The following is a 15,422-nucleotide window of genomic DNA, read 5'->3' on the forward strand; positions in this document are numbered from 1 at the left end:
AGTTGGTCTCTTGTGCATCCCCTCCCCCACCCATTTTATTTTGAAACTTTTCTTTCCTCTGTGTGTGGAACCTAGGACTTCCCATATGCAAGGTCTCTCCCACTGAGTCACATCCCTTGTCCCAGTAATTTGAAATTTGCTGAAAGGGGGTGGGCTACACCTGGTGGTGCTCAGGGCCACTGAATTGAGGGGTCACTCCTGGAGGTGCTTAGGGGACCATATGGGATGCCGAGAATAGAACCTAGTTTGGCCATGTGCTACAAACGCCCTACCCACTGTACTATTTATTGCTCAGACCCCCCTGTGAATTTTGCTTTAAGCCTTCTCCTTATCACTAGTCTAACTCCCCTTGGGGGAAGGGGCTGAGGCTGGGGTATTCCCAGAGGTGTGGGCTTTGCTGGCCAGGGCCCTCCCCCTCAGCATGTGGATGGCAATGGGAGCTATGCGTTTGAGCAGGTTCTCCTGGGATCTGGATACTCAGTAGCTTCTGTTTCACAGGGGTGGAGGTACCTGAAGTCATCAAGAACCTTTGTCGGCGAGCCTCCTACATCAGCCAGGAGAAAATCTGGTGAGCCCTTGGAGGGGCATGCTGGGTGAAGGGATGTGGATGGAGAAGTGTCTCTTCTTGCTCAAGAACAACCAGGATCAGTGCCACCACTGATCCGTGCAAGAAGAAAAAGATTTTCCTGGACTGGCGAGATAGCACAGTGGGCAGGGCACTTGCCTTGCACACCACTAACCCAGGTTTGATCCCTGGCACCATAGATAGTCCTCTGAGCCCTGCCAGGAATGATCCCTGATTACCCCTGGGTGTGACCAAATCTCCCAGTCAAACCCCTCAAAAGCAAAAGCAGCCCTGTGTCAGGGGGAGCAGAGCTGCTGGATCCCAGAGCTCACTCACTGCCTGGCTCAGATGACCCTCATCTTGGCCCTGGCCGAAGCCTCGGGATCGGCTCATTCTCTCACTGGGTCTTTGTGAGGCCTTTGCTCAGGGGACCATATGGGATGCCGAGAATAGAACCTAGTTTGGCCATGTCCTACTGTTCTGTGACTGAGCGCTTTGCTCCTTCTTCACCGAGTGGGTCTGAAGGCAGATCTGGAGCATCAGAAGATCAAGTGGTGGGCTGATTAAAGTCTGATCTGTTTCCTGCACTAGTCCCTCTCCCCGAGTGAGCGGCCGCCGGAGTGACATGGAAGGGGAGCTGACACCACAGCGACTGCAGTGCATCAGGGACACAGACCCTCCCCAGGAGATTCGACGGAGGTTTGGCAAGAAGTATGTTAGCTCCCCCCCTTCCACCTAGATGGTTCATCTTTCCTGTCAGCATGCATGCTTTACTTGTCTTCTGGCGCCAGGTATGGTGTTCCACACAGGAGCTGCAGACAAGATGACTAGTCCTTGCCCAAGAGCGTCATGGCCTGCTGAGAGTCTGGAACACTGACAGTGTCCAGCTGAAGCATGTTATAATAGACGTAACAGCAAAGGGCTTCAGAACTCAGGGGAACACTCACTGCTGCAAAGGCAGGGGAGTCTTCTGGAGGAGATGGACTTTAGGAATGGGAGTGGCTGGAGACTGTTCTGGAGCAGTGCCAGTCGGTATCTAGACTAGGTGTGTGTGTGTGTGGGGGGGTCTGTCTGAGTTGGGATGGACACTGGGCTGGTGCCTAGGATAAGCCCCTTGATCCCCCAGAGAGGCTTCCCTACACTCACACCCTGCTTGAGAAATATGGTTGACCAGAGCCCTGCTTGACTTTAGTCACTCAAGGTACGTGGTTGCCCTAGCTTTGGGTCCTGCCCTTAGGAGCCAGGCTTCCTCTCTCACAGGGTCACGTCCTTCCACCCACTGCTGTTCACTGAGGCGCACAGGGAGAAATTTCAACGCAGCCGGCGCCACCAGACCATGCAGCAGTTCAAGCGCTTCATTGAGAACTACCGGCGCCACATTGGCTGTGTGGCAGTGTTCTATGCCATCACCGGGGGCCTTTTCCTGGAGAGAGCCTACTGTGAGTGACCGCTCAGAGGGTGACAGTCCTGAGAGTGGGGCCTCCCTTGAGTGACAGTGTTGGGGGGCAGGGCCTCCTTTGACTGACATGCTGGGGCTGGGGCCTCACTTGAGTGACAGTCTCAGGATCTTGGCCTCTGTAATTCTTTCTGATCTGGGGTGGAGCCTCCTATGGGACAGGAGGGGGGACACGGTCTGCCCTGCTCACTCTCCTCTCCCCTGGTTCCCCCTTACCCTCCTGCCCCTTGGCAGATTACGCCTTTGCGGCTCATCACATGGGCATCACGGACACCACCCGCGTGGGCATCATCCTGTCCCGGGGCACGGCGGCCAGCATCTCCTTCATGTTCTCCTACATCCTGCTCACCATGTGCCGCAACCTCATCACCTTCCTGCGCGAGACCTTCCTCAACCGTTATGTGCCCTTCGATGCCGCGGTGGATTTCCACCGCCTTATCGCCTGCACCGCCATCGTGCTCACAGGCAGGGCAGGGAGTCCCGGGTGCTCCTCCAACCCACCCGACCCTGCTGGCTTCCCCCCATCTCAGAGGCCTCCCTCCCCAGATGGGCCTTCTCTCATGGAAGAAGGTGGCCAGAGACAGTGGTGTGACAAATCCATCACCTCTCCTATCCCTCTTGTTACACTAACAGGACCACCTCTCTGGCCTCCAGCTGACCATTTTTAACACCCCAGGACTGGTGCACAGGATGGCTGCTCTGTCCTAGGTGTCATGGTCTTGACTTGTTGGTTTTGTTTTGGAACCACCTCCTGCTCTGTGCTGAGATGTTGTTCCTGGCAGTGCTCAGAGGACCATACAATGTTGGGGATTGTTGGGACCATACAATGGTGGGGCCTTCTACGTGCAAAACATGTGCTTAGTCTGGTGAACTATGTTTCTGGCGCCCAGTTTTGATGTTTTAAACGATTCTATGGAGATTGTACAAGCCTCTTACCTTGCCCATGCTGATCCTGGCTTGATTCCTGGTACAGCATGTCTGGTCCCCAGAGCCCCACCAGGAGTGATCCTTGAGCATGGAGCCAAGAGTGGGCCCTGAGCACACTGAGTCAGGTGTGGCCTCCTAACCCCAAACAAACAAACAAAGTACAGGGGCTAGAGCAGTAGTACAGTGGGTAGGGCGTTTTCCTTGCACTAGGCTGAATCGGGTTTGATTCCCAACATCCCATATGGTCCCCTGAGCACTGCAAGGAGTAATTCCTGAGTGCATGAGCCAGAAGTAACCCCTGTGCATAGCCAGGTATGACCCTAAAAGGAATTTTACATATATATAATATATAATTATATATATATATATATTTCTGTTATAGAAACTGAAGGAATAAGCTTTACTATCATTTAACACATTATCATGCCTGTGGATGGTGTGATTATGGGACCTGGAAAGGAAGTAGAGGTTGATCAGAGATCAATCCAGACCCCTCCCCTGCATCTTGGGTTGGTGGGTTGATCAATCCACCTACCCAAGATGCAGGGGACTCAGCCCTTTCTCTGTGGCCTTTTTAGTGTTACACAGTGTAGGCCATGTGGTGAATGTGTACCTGTTCTCCATCAGCCCTCTCAGCGTCCTATCCTGCCTCTTTCCGGGTCTCTTTCATGATGATGGGTGAGTAAATGTGTGTGTGTGTGTGTGTGTGTGTGTGTGTGTGTGTGTGTGTGTGTGTGCACACTTGGGACTGGGAAAGGAAACTGGTGGGACAGAAAGAAGCAATCTCACATCAGAACAATAGTACAGCAGGTAGGGCACCTGCCTTGCATGCAGCTGGCCTGAGTTCGATCCCCAGCATCCCATATGGCCCCCAAGCACCGCCAGGAGTGATTTCTGAGTGCAGAGCCTGAGCATCACAGAGTGTGACTCAAAAACCCAAGAGAAAGAGAGAGAGAGAGAGAGAGAGAGAGAGAGAGAGAGAGAGAGAGAGAGAGAAGCAGTTTCTTCACCCAGTGGACAGGATTACTTTCTAGGTTTGCAGACAGTGATCAATATGAGTTCTCAGCTCCAATCAGCAGAAAAGGAAACTAGTGGGATCGGAGCAATTGTACAGTGGATAGGGCACTTGCCTTGCAAGTGGCCAACCCGGGTTCAATACTTTGCACCCCATAATGTTCCTCAAATCTGCCATGAGTGATCCCTGAGTACAGAGGCAGGAGTAAACTCTGAGTATAGTGGGGTATGTCAAAGAAAAATTAAAAAGAAAAAAAAGAAAGGAAAGGAAACTGGTGGCTGGGTTGAGGGGTTCCTTGGAGGGGTCTTTCTGGGTATCCCAGGCAGTTCCTCTCAGGGTCTTTCCTTATTTTCTCCCCAGCTCTGAGTTTCCCCAGAAGTATTACTGGTGGTTTTTCCAGACTGTACCAGGTGAGTGCCCCACCTGCCCCAGCCCCAGAACTGCTGAGCCCCATTTTGCACTTCAAACTCTACCAGGGCAACCTAATTGCTCTCCTCTGCCCTCCTAATTCCGGTCAAGCCCGCTGGCCCCAAGACTGTCCTGAGCAGTAATGACTTTGCATTCTAGTGTCTCTCTCCGGAGCTTACCGGGGCTCTAGCCTATCTCTGAACTCGTTTCTGCCTCTGTGGACTAGGCTTCCCCACCTCTACATTCATTTGCCATGACAGTGGCTTTGAGGAATGCTGTGGCCCAGCTGCGCTGCAGGGGGGAGGGCCAGGGTTGTTGTCAAGTATGCTGACAACACCCCCTCCCTTGCATCCCCTTCCACCGCATCCCTGTAGTCTGTCTTGACAAAGGCTGTTTAGGGGAATATTCCTAACTCCCCATAATCACCCATTTTAGAGCTATTAGCTGTGAATCTATTCAAACACTGCTTGAACCTATTTATATTTTCCGTCTGTCTCCTCCTTGGGGTAACACAATTCCTACTCTGGCTCCTCTCTCTGAAGCACAGCATGGTTTTTTATATGTTTTTAATCCTAAAACGATGTGCTTTGAACTTCAGAGAGTGCTTGCTAATTCCTGCACACTGGGGCTTGGGGGATAAGGCTGTGTTTATGCTCTTCTCTCTGCTCACGACTTTACAGGCTTTGCTTAGATCCCTTCTTAACCTTTGCTTTTCCATACTGCAGGGTGCTAATCGTCCTCATTTCTGCCTCTTTCCTCCTGATCACTTGAGAAGCTCCCACTTTGGCTCCAGTGTTGCCTTCCAGTGTCCCACAGATCTGGGATCTCCTGTGACAAGAGGGTCAGCTGGAAACTCTGGGCTGGACCCAGGGGACCTCTAATAGTTGCTCTCCGTGGCCTCCCCTCCCCTGTTCCGCACCTCTCCCGGTGCTCATGCTACATTCTGTGGCGGCTGAGTGGGTGCTGTAGGGACACAGACCCAGCCTTGACTCCCAGAAGGCAGGACCTACTATGTTCCAAAGACGACTTTGGGGGCCCAGAGTTGAGGCCCTGTGCAGCACAGCACACATTTCTCTGCCGCCTCCGTGTGCCAGGCCTGCCTTGGACAGCAGAATTCTGAGGTGAACTCACCTAACCTGCCCCCTGCTCTCGTGGAAAGCTGGAAAGCGACAGACATAGAACAAATAATGACGCTGGTACTTGACAAATTACAATTGTGACTAGGCCTGTGAAGCATGAGTCTGTTGAAGTGAAAGTTTTCAGCATCAGCCGTGGAGGGGGGTGGGGGGGGTAGGGGACAAAGCAGAGTGCTAGGGATTTCCCCACCTCGTGGAAGAACCATGGAGATGGAAAGGGGACCCTGTAGCCCCGGGTGCTGGGCCCATTCCCCCTGCCATTCACCCTGTGTTTGTTTGCAGGCCTCACAGGGGTGGTGCTGCTCCTGGTCCTGGCCATCATGTATGTTTTTGCGTCCCACCATTTCCGGCGCCACAGCTTCAGAGGCTTCTGGCTGACCCACCACCTCTACATCCTGCTCTACGTACTGGTGAGGGCTGGGCCTGTGAAGTTTGGGAAGGCTTTTCCCAAGGAGCCATGAGAGAGAAGAAACCCCAAGCCATTCCAAGTATTGAGGATCCCCTTGATGTGTCCACAGCTCTCTGAGAATATAAAGGTTTTAATCTGGGGCTCTTGAGTTGACAGAATCCCGGTCTTAGCATTCAGCCTAGTCTTGCAGTGGCAGCTTGGCCAGGCTCATCAACATTCACTGCAGGCACCCCACATCATTTCTGCCCAGCCTGCATTTCCCCACTTGGGACAACTGGTTTGGTCTCTTGGGTACTGCCCACACTCTAGGGAACACCACCCCCCTCCTTGTTTTTTTTTTAAAGGGGAAACTTACCTCAAGGTAGGTTATCTTAAATGGGTTCTGTCACTTTGGGTCTGATCCTATTTTCTAGGGTGTCAACCACCCTGCCCAGCTAAGTGCTACCTGTAAAGTTAATGAGCATACACAAAATGTCTTGCTTGCACTGCTAAGAGAATGGATTTTTAAGGTCTGCATGTCCCTTTCCTTTTCCTTAACTCGAGTTCCTGCTTCCCTTACTTCATACCCCCTCCACCTTCTCCCCTCAGTTCCCTTCACTTCCCCTGGCTTGGTTATTAGCTGCTTCAGCTGGTTTGTTCCACATCTGTGACCCATGCCCCTGTCACCATTTATTCTTGCCCTTCCTTTCTCATAGACACAGGCAAAGGGCACCCCATGGGCCTGACGAAAAGGCTAAACTAAGCCCCAAGGGCTCAGATGTCTCCACTGGTGATCACCTGGCTGACTCTCTCTCCCAGAGTTCCAGGTTGAATGGCGCACAGGGGTCTCTTGGACCTTAGACAGCGGGAGAGAGTCTGTCCTGGGCTGTGCTGTGCGGTGGCCAGTTCAGCCTCCTTGAAATTTCATTGTGTCTCATAGCTCCTAGGTGACAGGGCCTGTTTCTGCTTTGCCTGAGGCACAGCACTTCATGGTTCTGGCATACCAATGCCCAGCCTGGCGTGGAATGCTTCCTAGAACATCGGTGTTTGTTTTCAAAGGAATCTGTCCCTTGTTTGGAGGTACTGGCTAGTTTAGTCCACCCACCTCTCCACAGCCCCCACTACCCATTACTGACTCTTGCATTCCGTGGGACTGTTTCTTTTGCTCATGGAGAGGGTGTTCTTCCTCATGAGAAGGCAGCTTTGTTGAACTAGACTGGGGAGATCCTAAAGGGTAACTCCCTGACACCATGACTACTTTCTGATTTTTCACTGGGGGATCCTTGAGGTTCAGGCACACCTTTCAGGCTACAGGGGATAAGCAGCTCAGAAAAGCATAGGCCTCTCCTTTGGGCCATCTCACTCCAGTAGCGTTGGAGCCTCTCATTGGGTGAATCATGGTCAAGATGCCCATATTTTTTCCTTCCCACCTAGCCTGGCTAGGGCCTCTTGACTTGGGGCAGAAATGGAAGTTATAAAGACCTCAGTGGAGAGAAGGCTTGGGGTAAGGTGTCCAGGCCACAGGGGCTGGCCAGCTCCTCTGGCTTCTTGCCCACCACGGAAGGCGTCTGCCACAGCTCTGTGGTTTAAAAGTTAAGCCAACACCAAATGGGGCATATAAACAGAGGAGTATGAGGTCATTCTAATATTGTTCTCCACCTGGTTGGATGCTCAGAGAGCCTTGGGGATGGGCGTGTACTCCACAATAAAAGAGAAACCAGCCAGCTCAGTGGGCTGCTGGGAGAGGTTGGTGTTGGTCCTATGAGGAAGGGCCCCCAACTGGAGCACGACCGTGGGGGTGAACTGAAGAGGAATCAGGGATAGTTGAAGTGCCTACTCATGGTTGCTTCCCGGAGCCCTATGCTCTGGTACTGGAGCCAAAGAGAAGATTAAGCCATTGTCTCCCCAAATAGGCAGTACAACCCCTATAGGATGCTGAGCCATCCAGAGTGCAGTCTGGGATGTAATTGAGGGGTGCTTTCTGTTCACCCTTCAAAAGAAGGTAGATTTCTGGGGCTGGAGAGATTTTGCAGGGGTTGAAGCACTTGTCTTGCATGCAGTCCATCTAGGTTTATTCCCTGATACCACAGATGGTCCCCCAAGTACCAGCAGGAGTGATCCCTGATCAGGTGCAGAGTCAGGAGTAAGCCGTGAGCACAGCCTGTATGTACCCTCACCCCACAAACACACACAGGGAAAAAAAAAACTAAGAAGGTAGATTTCTGGAGGGGTACTGACATTTTTCCTGACAAGGGAGTAATTGGCAGGTAACTTTGGGAACCTCAGCTCTCGGTTCTGTCCTCAGGAATTGAGGGTTTTCTGTGAATAAAATTCTTTATCTCTCTCCCTTTATCTCTCTCCACCCCCACCTACTCTCTCTCCCACACAAACACACACTCACACAAAATGATCAAAATAAACAGATAATATGCAACCGATAGTTGAGTTTTCTGAACAGTAAGTTATAGGAATTCTCAGAGAGAAGTTTCATTTGGGCCAAACTGGTTAGGGAAGACTCTAGGGAGAAGATGGGACTTGGGCCAAGCCTCCAGGGGAGATAAGCTACAGGGGGATGGGGCAGAGAGGGAGCTGAAATACATTCAGGCAGAAGGAAGGGCATGCGCACTGCTGTAGAAGTGGAAACGATGCTAGACTATTCTGGGAGCAGAGAAGGCAGACCTGCCTGGGGATGGCCATTAGGTGCATTAGGAGGTAACGCATGACCCTGGGCCTCTATAGGTTGCAGCTGCAGCTGCGGGGTCAGGTCTAGGAATATGCCAATGCAAGAGAACAGAGAAGAGCAGAGTGAGGAAATCAGGCTTGGGCAACATGCAGAATTGGGGGTGAGGGAGGCATAATCTGTGGCAGAGTGGGAGGAGGAAGAACCAGTAGAGCACTGCTGTAGAAGTGGCAAGGATGGAGTGGTCTCAATTTCCAGACTGCCATGGGTGGGAACCAAAGGGCTGGGTCTGCAGGCAGTCCTCAGATCTGGTTGTTTCAAGAAGGAAGGGAGGTGTCTGTGCCACCCATGAGCCCTCCAGGAGCTGATCCTGAGGAAGCGGGGGTGGGAACCAGACTGACCCAGACTTGGGAGCCAGCAAGTGGGAGAATGGGGACAAGGAGTACCAGAGCACATCAGACCAGCTGACTGGGAGAAGGCGCGTGCTGGGCAAAACCTGTCAGTTCTTTCATGGACACGGGACTGGTTTGGTGCTGGTAAGGCTACAGAGTGAGAAGACAAATTAGGTAAACTTTTTCCATGGACTCAGCGGTCCCTGCATGCCAGGTGCTGAGGGCATCGTGGCAAACAGAATGGACACAGTCCAGGAGAAAAACAAGGAAAACAAGTCCATGAATGAAAACTCAAATGCTTATGAACAAATGTTCTGAAGTTCATGGCGGTTGGGGTAGGGGGGAGGTGACAGAGGAGAAGGTGGTATTGCTGCTACAACCTGGAACCTGAGATTTTGGAGCTCACCCTGGGAAGAATTGGGGAGTGGGGGTGGGAGTCACATTCCTGGCAGAGGGATCAGCAGGCATGAAGGTCTTACATGAAGCAGATAGGATTTGTCTTGTTTGCAAAACCAGGGGAGGGAAACACTGGCAGAAGCTCGCAAAGCCTGGTGCTCTTATGAGAAGCCCACAAAAGCTTTTTCAGTTGGGAACGATAAGAAAAAATGAACTTTATAAAGCTACGCTGACTGGAAGTGTGGGGAAGGCTCTTGCCTTGCAAGGAGCACTACTGGGTGCAACCTCCACACACAGAACCAAGCGTAGCCCCCTAAGCACTGTTGGGTGTGGTCCAACCACCCCCAAATGAATTAGAAATCACACTGGTGGTCTTGAAGAGAATGGATCTTGGTGGCAAGACACCACTGCTGAAGGAGCTGTATACATGCAGACAAGAGGCGATGGAGGCTCCAGGCTGGTGGCAGGGCTGGGAGGCTGGGACAAGCAGGATGTGAAATGAGGTGGGGTTCTGAGGTGCCAGTGGGGGGAATGGCAGAGGCACGAGGCGTTCATGGCCTTGGGTCCAGTTGGGGTGGCTATATTTGATCCAGTTTCTTCCTTCTGTTCAGCTCATCATCCATGGCAGCTTCGCTCTGATCCAGATGCCTCGTTTCCACATCTTCTTCCTGGTCCCAGCACTCATCTATGGGGGTGACAAGCTGGTGAGCCTGAGCCGGAAGAAGGTGGAGATTGGAGTGGTGAAGGCAGAGCTGCTGCCCTCAGGTACCAGCCTACCAGGACCAGCTTGGCAGAACCAGGATAGCAGCAGAGACATGGCTGGTGGAGTGGGTCCGGGCTTGGGGACAATGAAGAGGATAAGAGAAACTCTTTGTCAGGAGACTTCAAAAGGAGAAACAGTCCAGGCCAGGCAGTCCTGCTGATCAGGAGCCCCCCTGCCAGTGCCTCCTCAGGGGGCCATGGTTCAAGGGCAGTTGGGACATCTGATGGGAACAGGGCTCCATCATGTTCCAGATGTGAGTTGAAGTGAGGTGAAGCAATCTCTGGAGGCCACGTTATAGTGGGGTGCAGAACAGCAACCTTCTCTCTTCAGGAGTGACCCACCTGCAGTTCCAGCGACCCCAAGGCTTTGAGTACAAGTCGGGACAGTGGGTGCGGATTGCCTGTCTGGCTCTGGGGACCACCGAGTATCACCCCTTCACGCTAACATCTGCACCCCATGAGGACACGCTCAGCCTGCACATCCGGGCAGCAGGACCCTGGACCACTCGCCTCAGGGAGATCTACTCGCCCCCACCGGGTGACACCTGTCCCAGATACCCAAAGGTGCCTAGGCCGTGTGCTAGTAGGCTCCCACATTTCTATAACCAACCTTGGCCCTCTCCCAGACCCCAGATGCACCTCTGGCCCTCTAGACTTGGCTGTTCCAGATAAGGCCAGCAGTCCCTTTCTTCCCCTGCACTCCATAAACCCATCAGCCTTTTAAGACCTTGAATTTCTGGCTCTGGGATCATGGTGGAGACCAAGCTTAATTCAAACCTATTCACCTTCCTGCAGCTATACCTTGATGGGCCATTTGGAGAGGGCCACCAAGAGTGGCACAAGTTTGAGGTGTCTGTGCTGGTGGGAGGGGGCATTGGGGTCACTCCCTTTGCCTCCATCCTCAAAGACCTGGTCTTCAAGTCTTCAGTCAGCTGCCAAGTGTTCTGTAAGAAGGTGAGTGTCCCTCCTTCTTCAGCCTGAGACCTGTCACTGTGTCCATTGGTGCCATTCCCCACCCTTAATTGGATAAGACCCCGTTGACCTGACCATGGGGTGGATGGAGGTCAGGGTATTCATGCAACCCCCCAAAGGACAGAGTGGATTTGCTGGTAACTGCAGTCTGTTTTACACAGATGCCTTCCTTTGTTATGGGGAACCCTATAGAAGATTGGTGATGAGGAGGAGAGGGGCAGAGACACCCATTTCCTCTTACATGGCAGCCTGGTACTTGGAGTGTGGTGGAACTGGGAGAGAGAATGGCACACTTGGGATGGGGAGCAAATGAACCTGGATCTGAGGATTGGAAGGGCCAGTGGGGCTGGGGGAGGCGCTGGACTGGCTTCAGGCACATAGCCCAGCCCTTAGGTCCCTCCACCCTAGTCTGGACCTGGTAGCAGGCCCCTGCTTGTCTCCTGGGCCTGGCCATGAGTCAGGGGCACAGGAATGCAGCGGGCAGAGGCCCGCCCATAAGCTGTGGGCATTGAAGGTGACAGACAGCTCCCCTTCACCCTGTCCTCCATCCCTGACAGCTCTTCCCGGACTCCAGTCCACAAAGGCACACATTCCTCCCCATCCGAAGCTAGAGGTGCTCCCCACCCCTCAGCATCTCAGGGTCCCCATCTCTCAAGTCCTTCCCCAAGCTCTGGGGCAGCCAGTCGGCTCTTTCTGAGGCTGTTCTGTGACTACCCTCTTTTCCCTTTTGGGCAGCCTCTGTGGGGTCACTGGAGGGAGTGGCAGGGTGGGTCCAGGATGGGGCAGAGTCCCTCACCCTGTCAGACCTGCCACTCCCTGCTTGTCTCACTGCCACCAGGCTGTCACCCACAGTTGCCTCGTCTGCCTTGGGGCAGCACCTGGCTCTGCAGACCCCATGTACCTCAGGCTGTCTGGAACCAGCAGTGTTTCATGTGTGTGGTGACCCTAAACTGTGTGTGTCCCCAGATCTACTTCATCTGGGTGACGCGAACACAGCGGCAGTTCGAGTGGCTGGCCGACATCATCCGGGAGGTGGAAGAGAATGACCGCCAGGACCTGGTGTCTGTGCACATTTACATCACTCAGCTGGCTGAGAAGTTCGACCTCAGGACCACAATGCTGGTAGGTGAGGGCTGGCCCTGTGGGGCAGGGAGTCACCACCTGGACTAGTAGCTGACCCTGGGCCTGCCGGGTGGGGCCTTCTCCCTCTGTCCCCCAGTACATCTGTGAGCGACATTTCCAGAAGGTGCTGAACCGGAGTCTGTTCACGGGCTTGCGCTCTGTCACCCACTTTGGCCGTCCCCCCTTCGAGCCCTTCTTCAACTCCCTGCAGGAGGTCCACCCACAGGTCAGTCTCCCCCTAATTCATTGTGGGCGCATCACCTGTATGTGGGGCCTGAGCAAATCTCCCACACTTGCTCCATTACGGAAGGAACTAGTGAGACCCTCTCCCTGAAAGACAATGGGGTGGTGGAATGGGAAAGGAGGAAAGATAGTTATCCTATGGGCAAGGAAAGAGGCTGGTGACAGGGATCTTCCACCTCAGAAGCCACAGTGCCTTGTCCACAGTGAAGAACTCTGTGACCGAGCTAGTCCTCCCCAGAACTCAGCATTAGTCTTCCCTCTGGATAGCCAGCCCTTTCTATCACACTGAGCTCATCATCACATGGATCTTGGGTGAAGATGAGTGACTATGCACCAGCAGGGGGCTGACCTCACTGACATTTGGAGCTGCCCTCAGCTTGAACATCAGTAAGCACCAGCCCATTAGAAACACTGGGAGCTGGGGTCGAAGCGATAATACAGCAGACCCAGGTTCGATCCCTGGCCACCACCAGGACTAATTCCTTAGTTCAGAACCAGGAATAACCCCTGAACATCACGGGGTGTATGCCAAAAAAAAAAAAAGAGAAACACTGGGAGCTGACTTGGAGGTGGGCAGAGGCCAGGCCAGAGTTCGGGTTTACTAAAATCCAGCTAGTGCCCAGCAGGGCTGGCACAAAGCAGCCCACACAGCAATGTAGGGTGAGCTGCACCAAGCATCCTTGCTGTTCTTGAGCCAGGAGTCTTTGCTTCTTCCTCTCCCAAATAGGTTCGGAAGATTGGGGTGTTTAGCTGTGGCCCCCCTGGCATGACCAAGAATGTGGAAAAGGCCTGTCAGCTCATCAATAAGCAGGACCGGACTCATTTCTTCCACCACTATGAAAATTTCTAAGCTTCCATCCAAGGCTGAGCAGAGGTTTGGGTGCACTGCACCTGTCTGATTCCCTCTGTCTTCTTCTCTTCCCACCTCCTATTCTTGGTTCAGTCACTCCTGGTGGCTTCAGGGACCCCCAGACCCAGAATGCATCCTGGTCTAGAGAAGTGGGAGGCACTGGGGATGAGAGGCTGGGAAATGGAGAGCTTTCACTGCCTTTTGACAAGGTGACACTTTCACATTAAGAAGAAAAAGTCGACTGAACTAGCATGCATGTGTGACATGTGTGTGTGTATGTGTGTTCAGCCTAAGGATGAAATGAGAGCACAGATGCTGGCATCTCAGAACCTCGCCCCCAAGGCTGCCCATCCATAACTTGGTTCCCTACTGTCAAAAGGGCTTCTAGATGCCTTGGAGGGGTGGGGGCTGGAAACACAGAGCAATTTACAGGAACCCCTAAGAACCCTGGTCTAACAGTTCAATTGATCTTCGTTGGAGTTTTTAACATGTGCTATAGTCAGAACCTGGTCCGGTATGTCTGGATGGCACCCCTCAGCCCTTCATTTCTTGCTCCTGTAGTCTCCATTACAAATAAACACTTTTGCTGCTCTCAAGATTTCTTTCTTCTGCCCCGATGTGGTGGTACTGCACGGACAGTGGAAGCCTCCCATCCAGCCCACTCTCCAGGCTGGTCCAGATCTTCTTGCTGAGCTTGCCAGTATCTGAATATAAACTGTGCACAGTCAAGTGCCCCACAAGAGTCCCCTTGGGGCTAGAGTGATAGCACAGTGGAGAGGGCGTTTGCCTTGTACACAGCCAACCTGGATTCGATCCCCAGCATCCCACATGGTTCCCCAAGCAACACCAGGGGTAATTCCTGAATGCAGAGCCAGGAGTAACCCCTGTGCATCGCTGGGCGTGACCCAAAAACCAAACAAAAAACCCACAAGAGTCCCTTTCCCAGCTCAGCCTTTCTGAGAGGGTCCTGAGAGTGGCTAGTATGAGGTTTGGGTAAGAAAGAAGGTTGGGGGGCGGGGGCAGATTCTGTAGGAGTTGGCTAGGCACCAATTGGTGGAGAAGGGGGACAGAGTTAGCCTGGCTTGCCTCAGGACCCTTTACTCTCAACCCTCCTGTGAGCAGCAGGTGAGCCAAACACCTGTGCCACACAGGATGGTAGCTTGCAGATGCCAGCAGGGAAGACAGGTGGCATCAGCCAGTTAACCTCTTGGGGCCTCTTTTCTCATCTGCAAATGAGCAAATACCTTCCCAGTCTACTAAAAGACTGGGTATGTCCCTGAGGGAATTTCTGAAGCAATGGCCAACTGCGACTGTCCCCAGTGAATTCTAAACGAACAGCAGTCAGGATAACCATCATGGAACTCTGGATTAGAAAATCCTCACGACTCACTTCCCACTGGGGAGTCACAATTTTGGATCTGGAGAGACCCTTCCCGGGTGTCTGTGCAGTCCGTGGGCTCGGCCTGGCAGTTTCTGCTCCAGCTTGGCCGTGGGAGCAGGAGGGCAGGCTTGGTGGGTCGCCCCGGGGGTCCAGGAACAGCGCAGGACTGGAGCTGGTTCCTGTGCTGAACGCCCTGGCCAACAGGGCGCGCGCGCGGCCGGCCCCGCCGGGCTCGGGCCCCAGGCTGGAGGGCGCCCTGGGCCGTGGCCCGTCAGGCTGCAGGTCCTGGTGGGGCGCCGAGCCCGGCGGGGTCGGGGGGCGCGGCCGGCCCCGCTTCCTCCGTGAAGGAAACGCCGGCGGCTGCGCCCGCCTTCCCGCCTCCGCGTGGCAGGGCCGCCCCGTTCCCTCCAGCCCGGCGCGCCGCCTCTTTGTCTCCCGCGGCTCCCCCATCCTCCCAGACGAACCGCCGTTGGCAGGAAACCGGCCGCGGGGCGGGGAGGCTGCGCCCGTCGGTGCGGCAGGGAGGGGGGCGCCGCGCGGCCGCTCGCCTGCGGGCGGGGCGGGACGTTTTGACGTCTCGTCGGAGGCAGGAACTCGATGCTTCGAAAGTGCTTTTCACAGCCGGCCCGCGTCGGCTCGGGGCGGGTTTATAAACAGAATCTGCGCTCGCCCGGCCGCTCCCTCCCGCGCGGGTCTGCGGAGGGGCGGCGCGGCAGGCGCGGACGCGCG

General features: G+C 53.9%; 1 protein-coding gene across 1 annotated transcript in view; it reads left to right on the top strand.

Moving 5' to 3' along the window:
- Positions 1-13,579, top strand: part of LOC130041516 (dual oxidase 1) — a 34,784-nt gene extending 21,205 nt beyond the window's left edge. Inside the window, exons 21-33 of the mRNA XM_056133736.1 lie at positions 499-568; positions 1,157-1,276; positions 1,826-2,004; positions 2,256-2,486; positions 3,527-3,626; positions 4,324-4,373; positions 5,790-5,917; positions 9,975-10,128; positions 10,457-10,689; positions 10,921-11,079; positions 12,064-12,219; positions 12,317-12,445; positions 13,190-13,579. Coding sequence (XP_055989711.1) covers positions 499-568; positions 1,157-1,276; positions 1,826-2,004; positions 2,256-2,486; positions 3,527-3,626; positions 4,324-4,373; positions 5,790-5,917; positions 9,975-10,128; positions 10,457-10,689; positions 10,921-11,079; positions 12,064-12,219; positions 12,317-12,445; positions 13,190-13,312 — 1,832 coding nt within the window. The 3' untranslated portion in view covers positions 13,313-13,579. The remainder of the gene's footprint in view (positions 1-498; positions 569-1,156; positions 1,277-1,825; positions 2,005-2,255; positions 2,487-3,526; positions 3,627-4,323; positions 4,374-5,789; positions 5,918-9,974; positions 10,129-10,456; positions 10,690-10,920; positions 11,080-12,063; positions 12,220-12,316; positions 12,446-13,189) is intronic.
- Positions 13,580-15,422: the final 1,843 nt, after the last annotated feature.

The sequence above is a fragment of the Sorex fumeus genome, unplaced genomic scaffold, assembly GCF_029834395.1.
Source record: "Sorex fumeus unplaced genomic scaffold, SorFum_2.1 ptg000098l, whole genome shotgun sequence".
NCBI lineage: Eukaryota > Metazoa > Chordata > Mammalia > Eulipotyphla > Soricidae > Sorex > Sorex fumeus.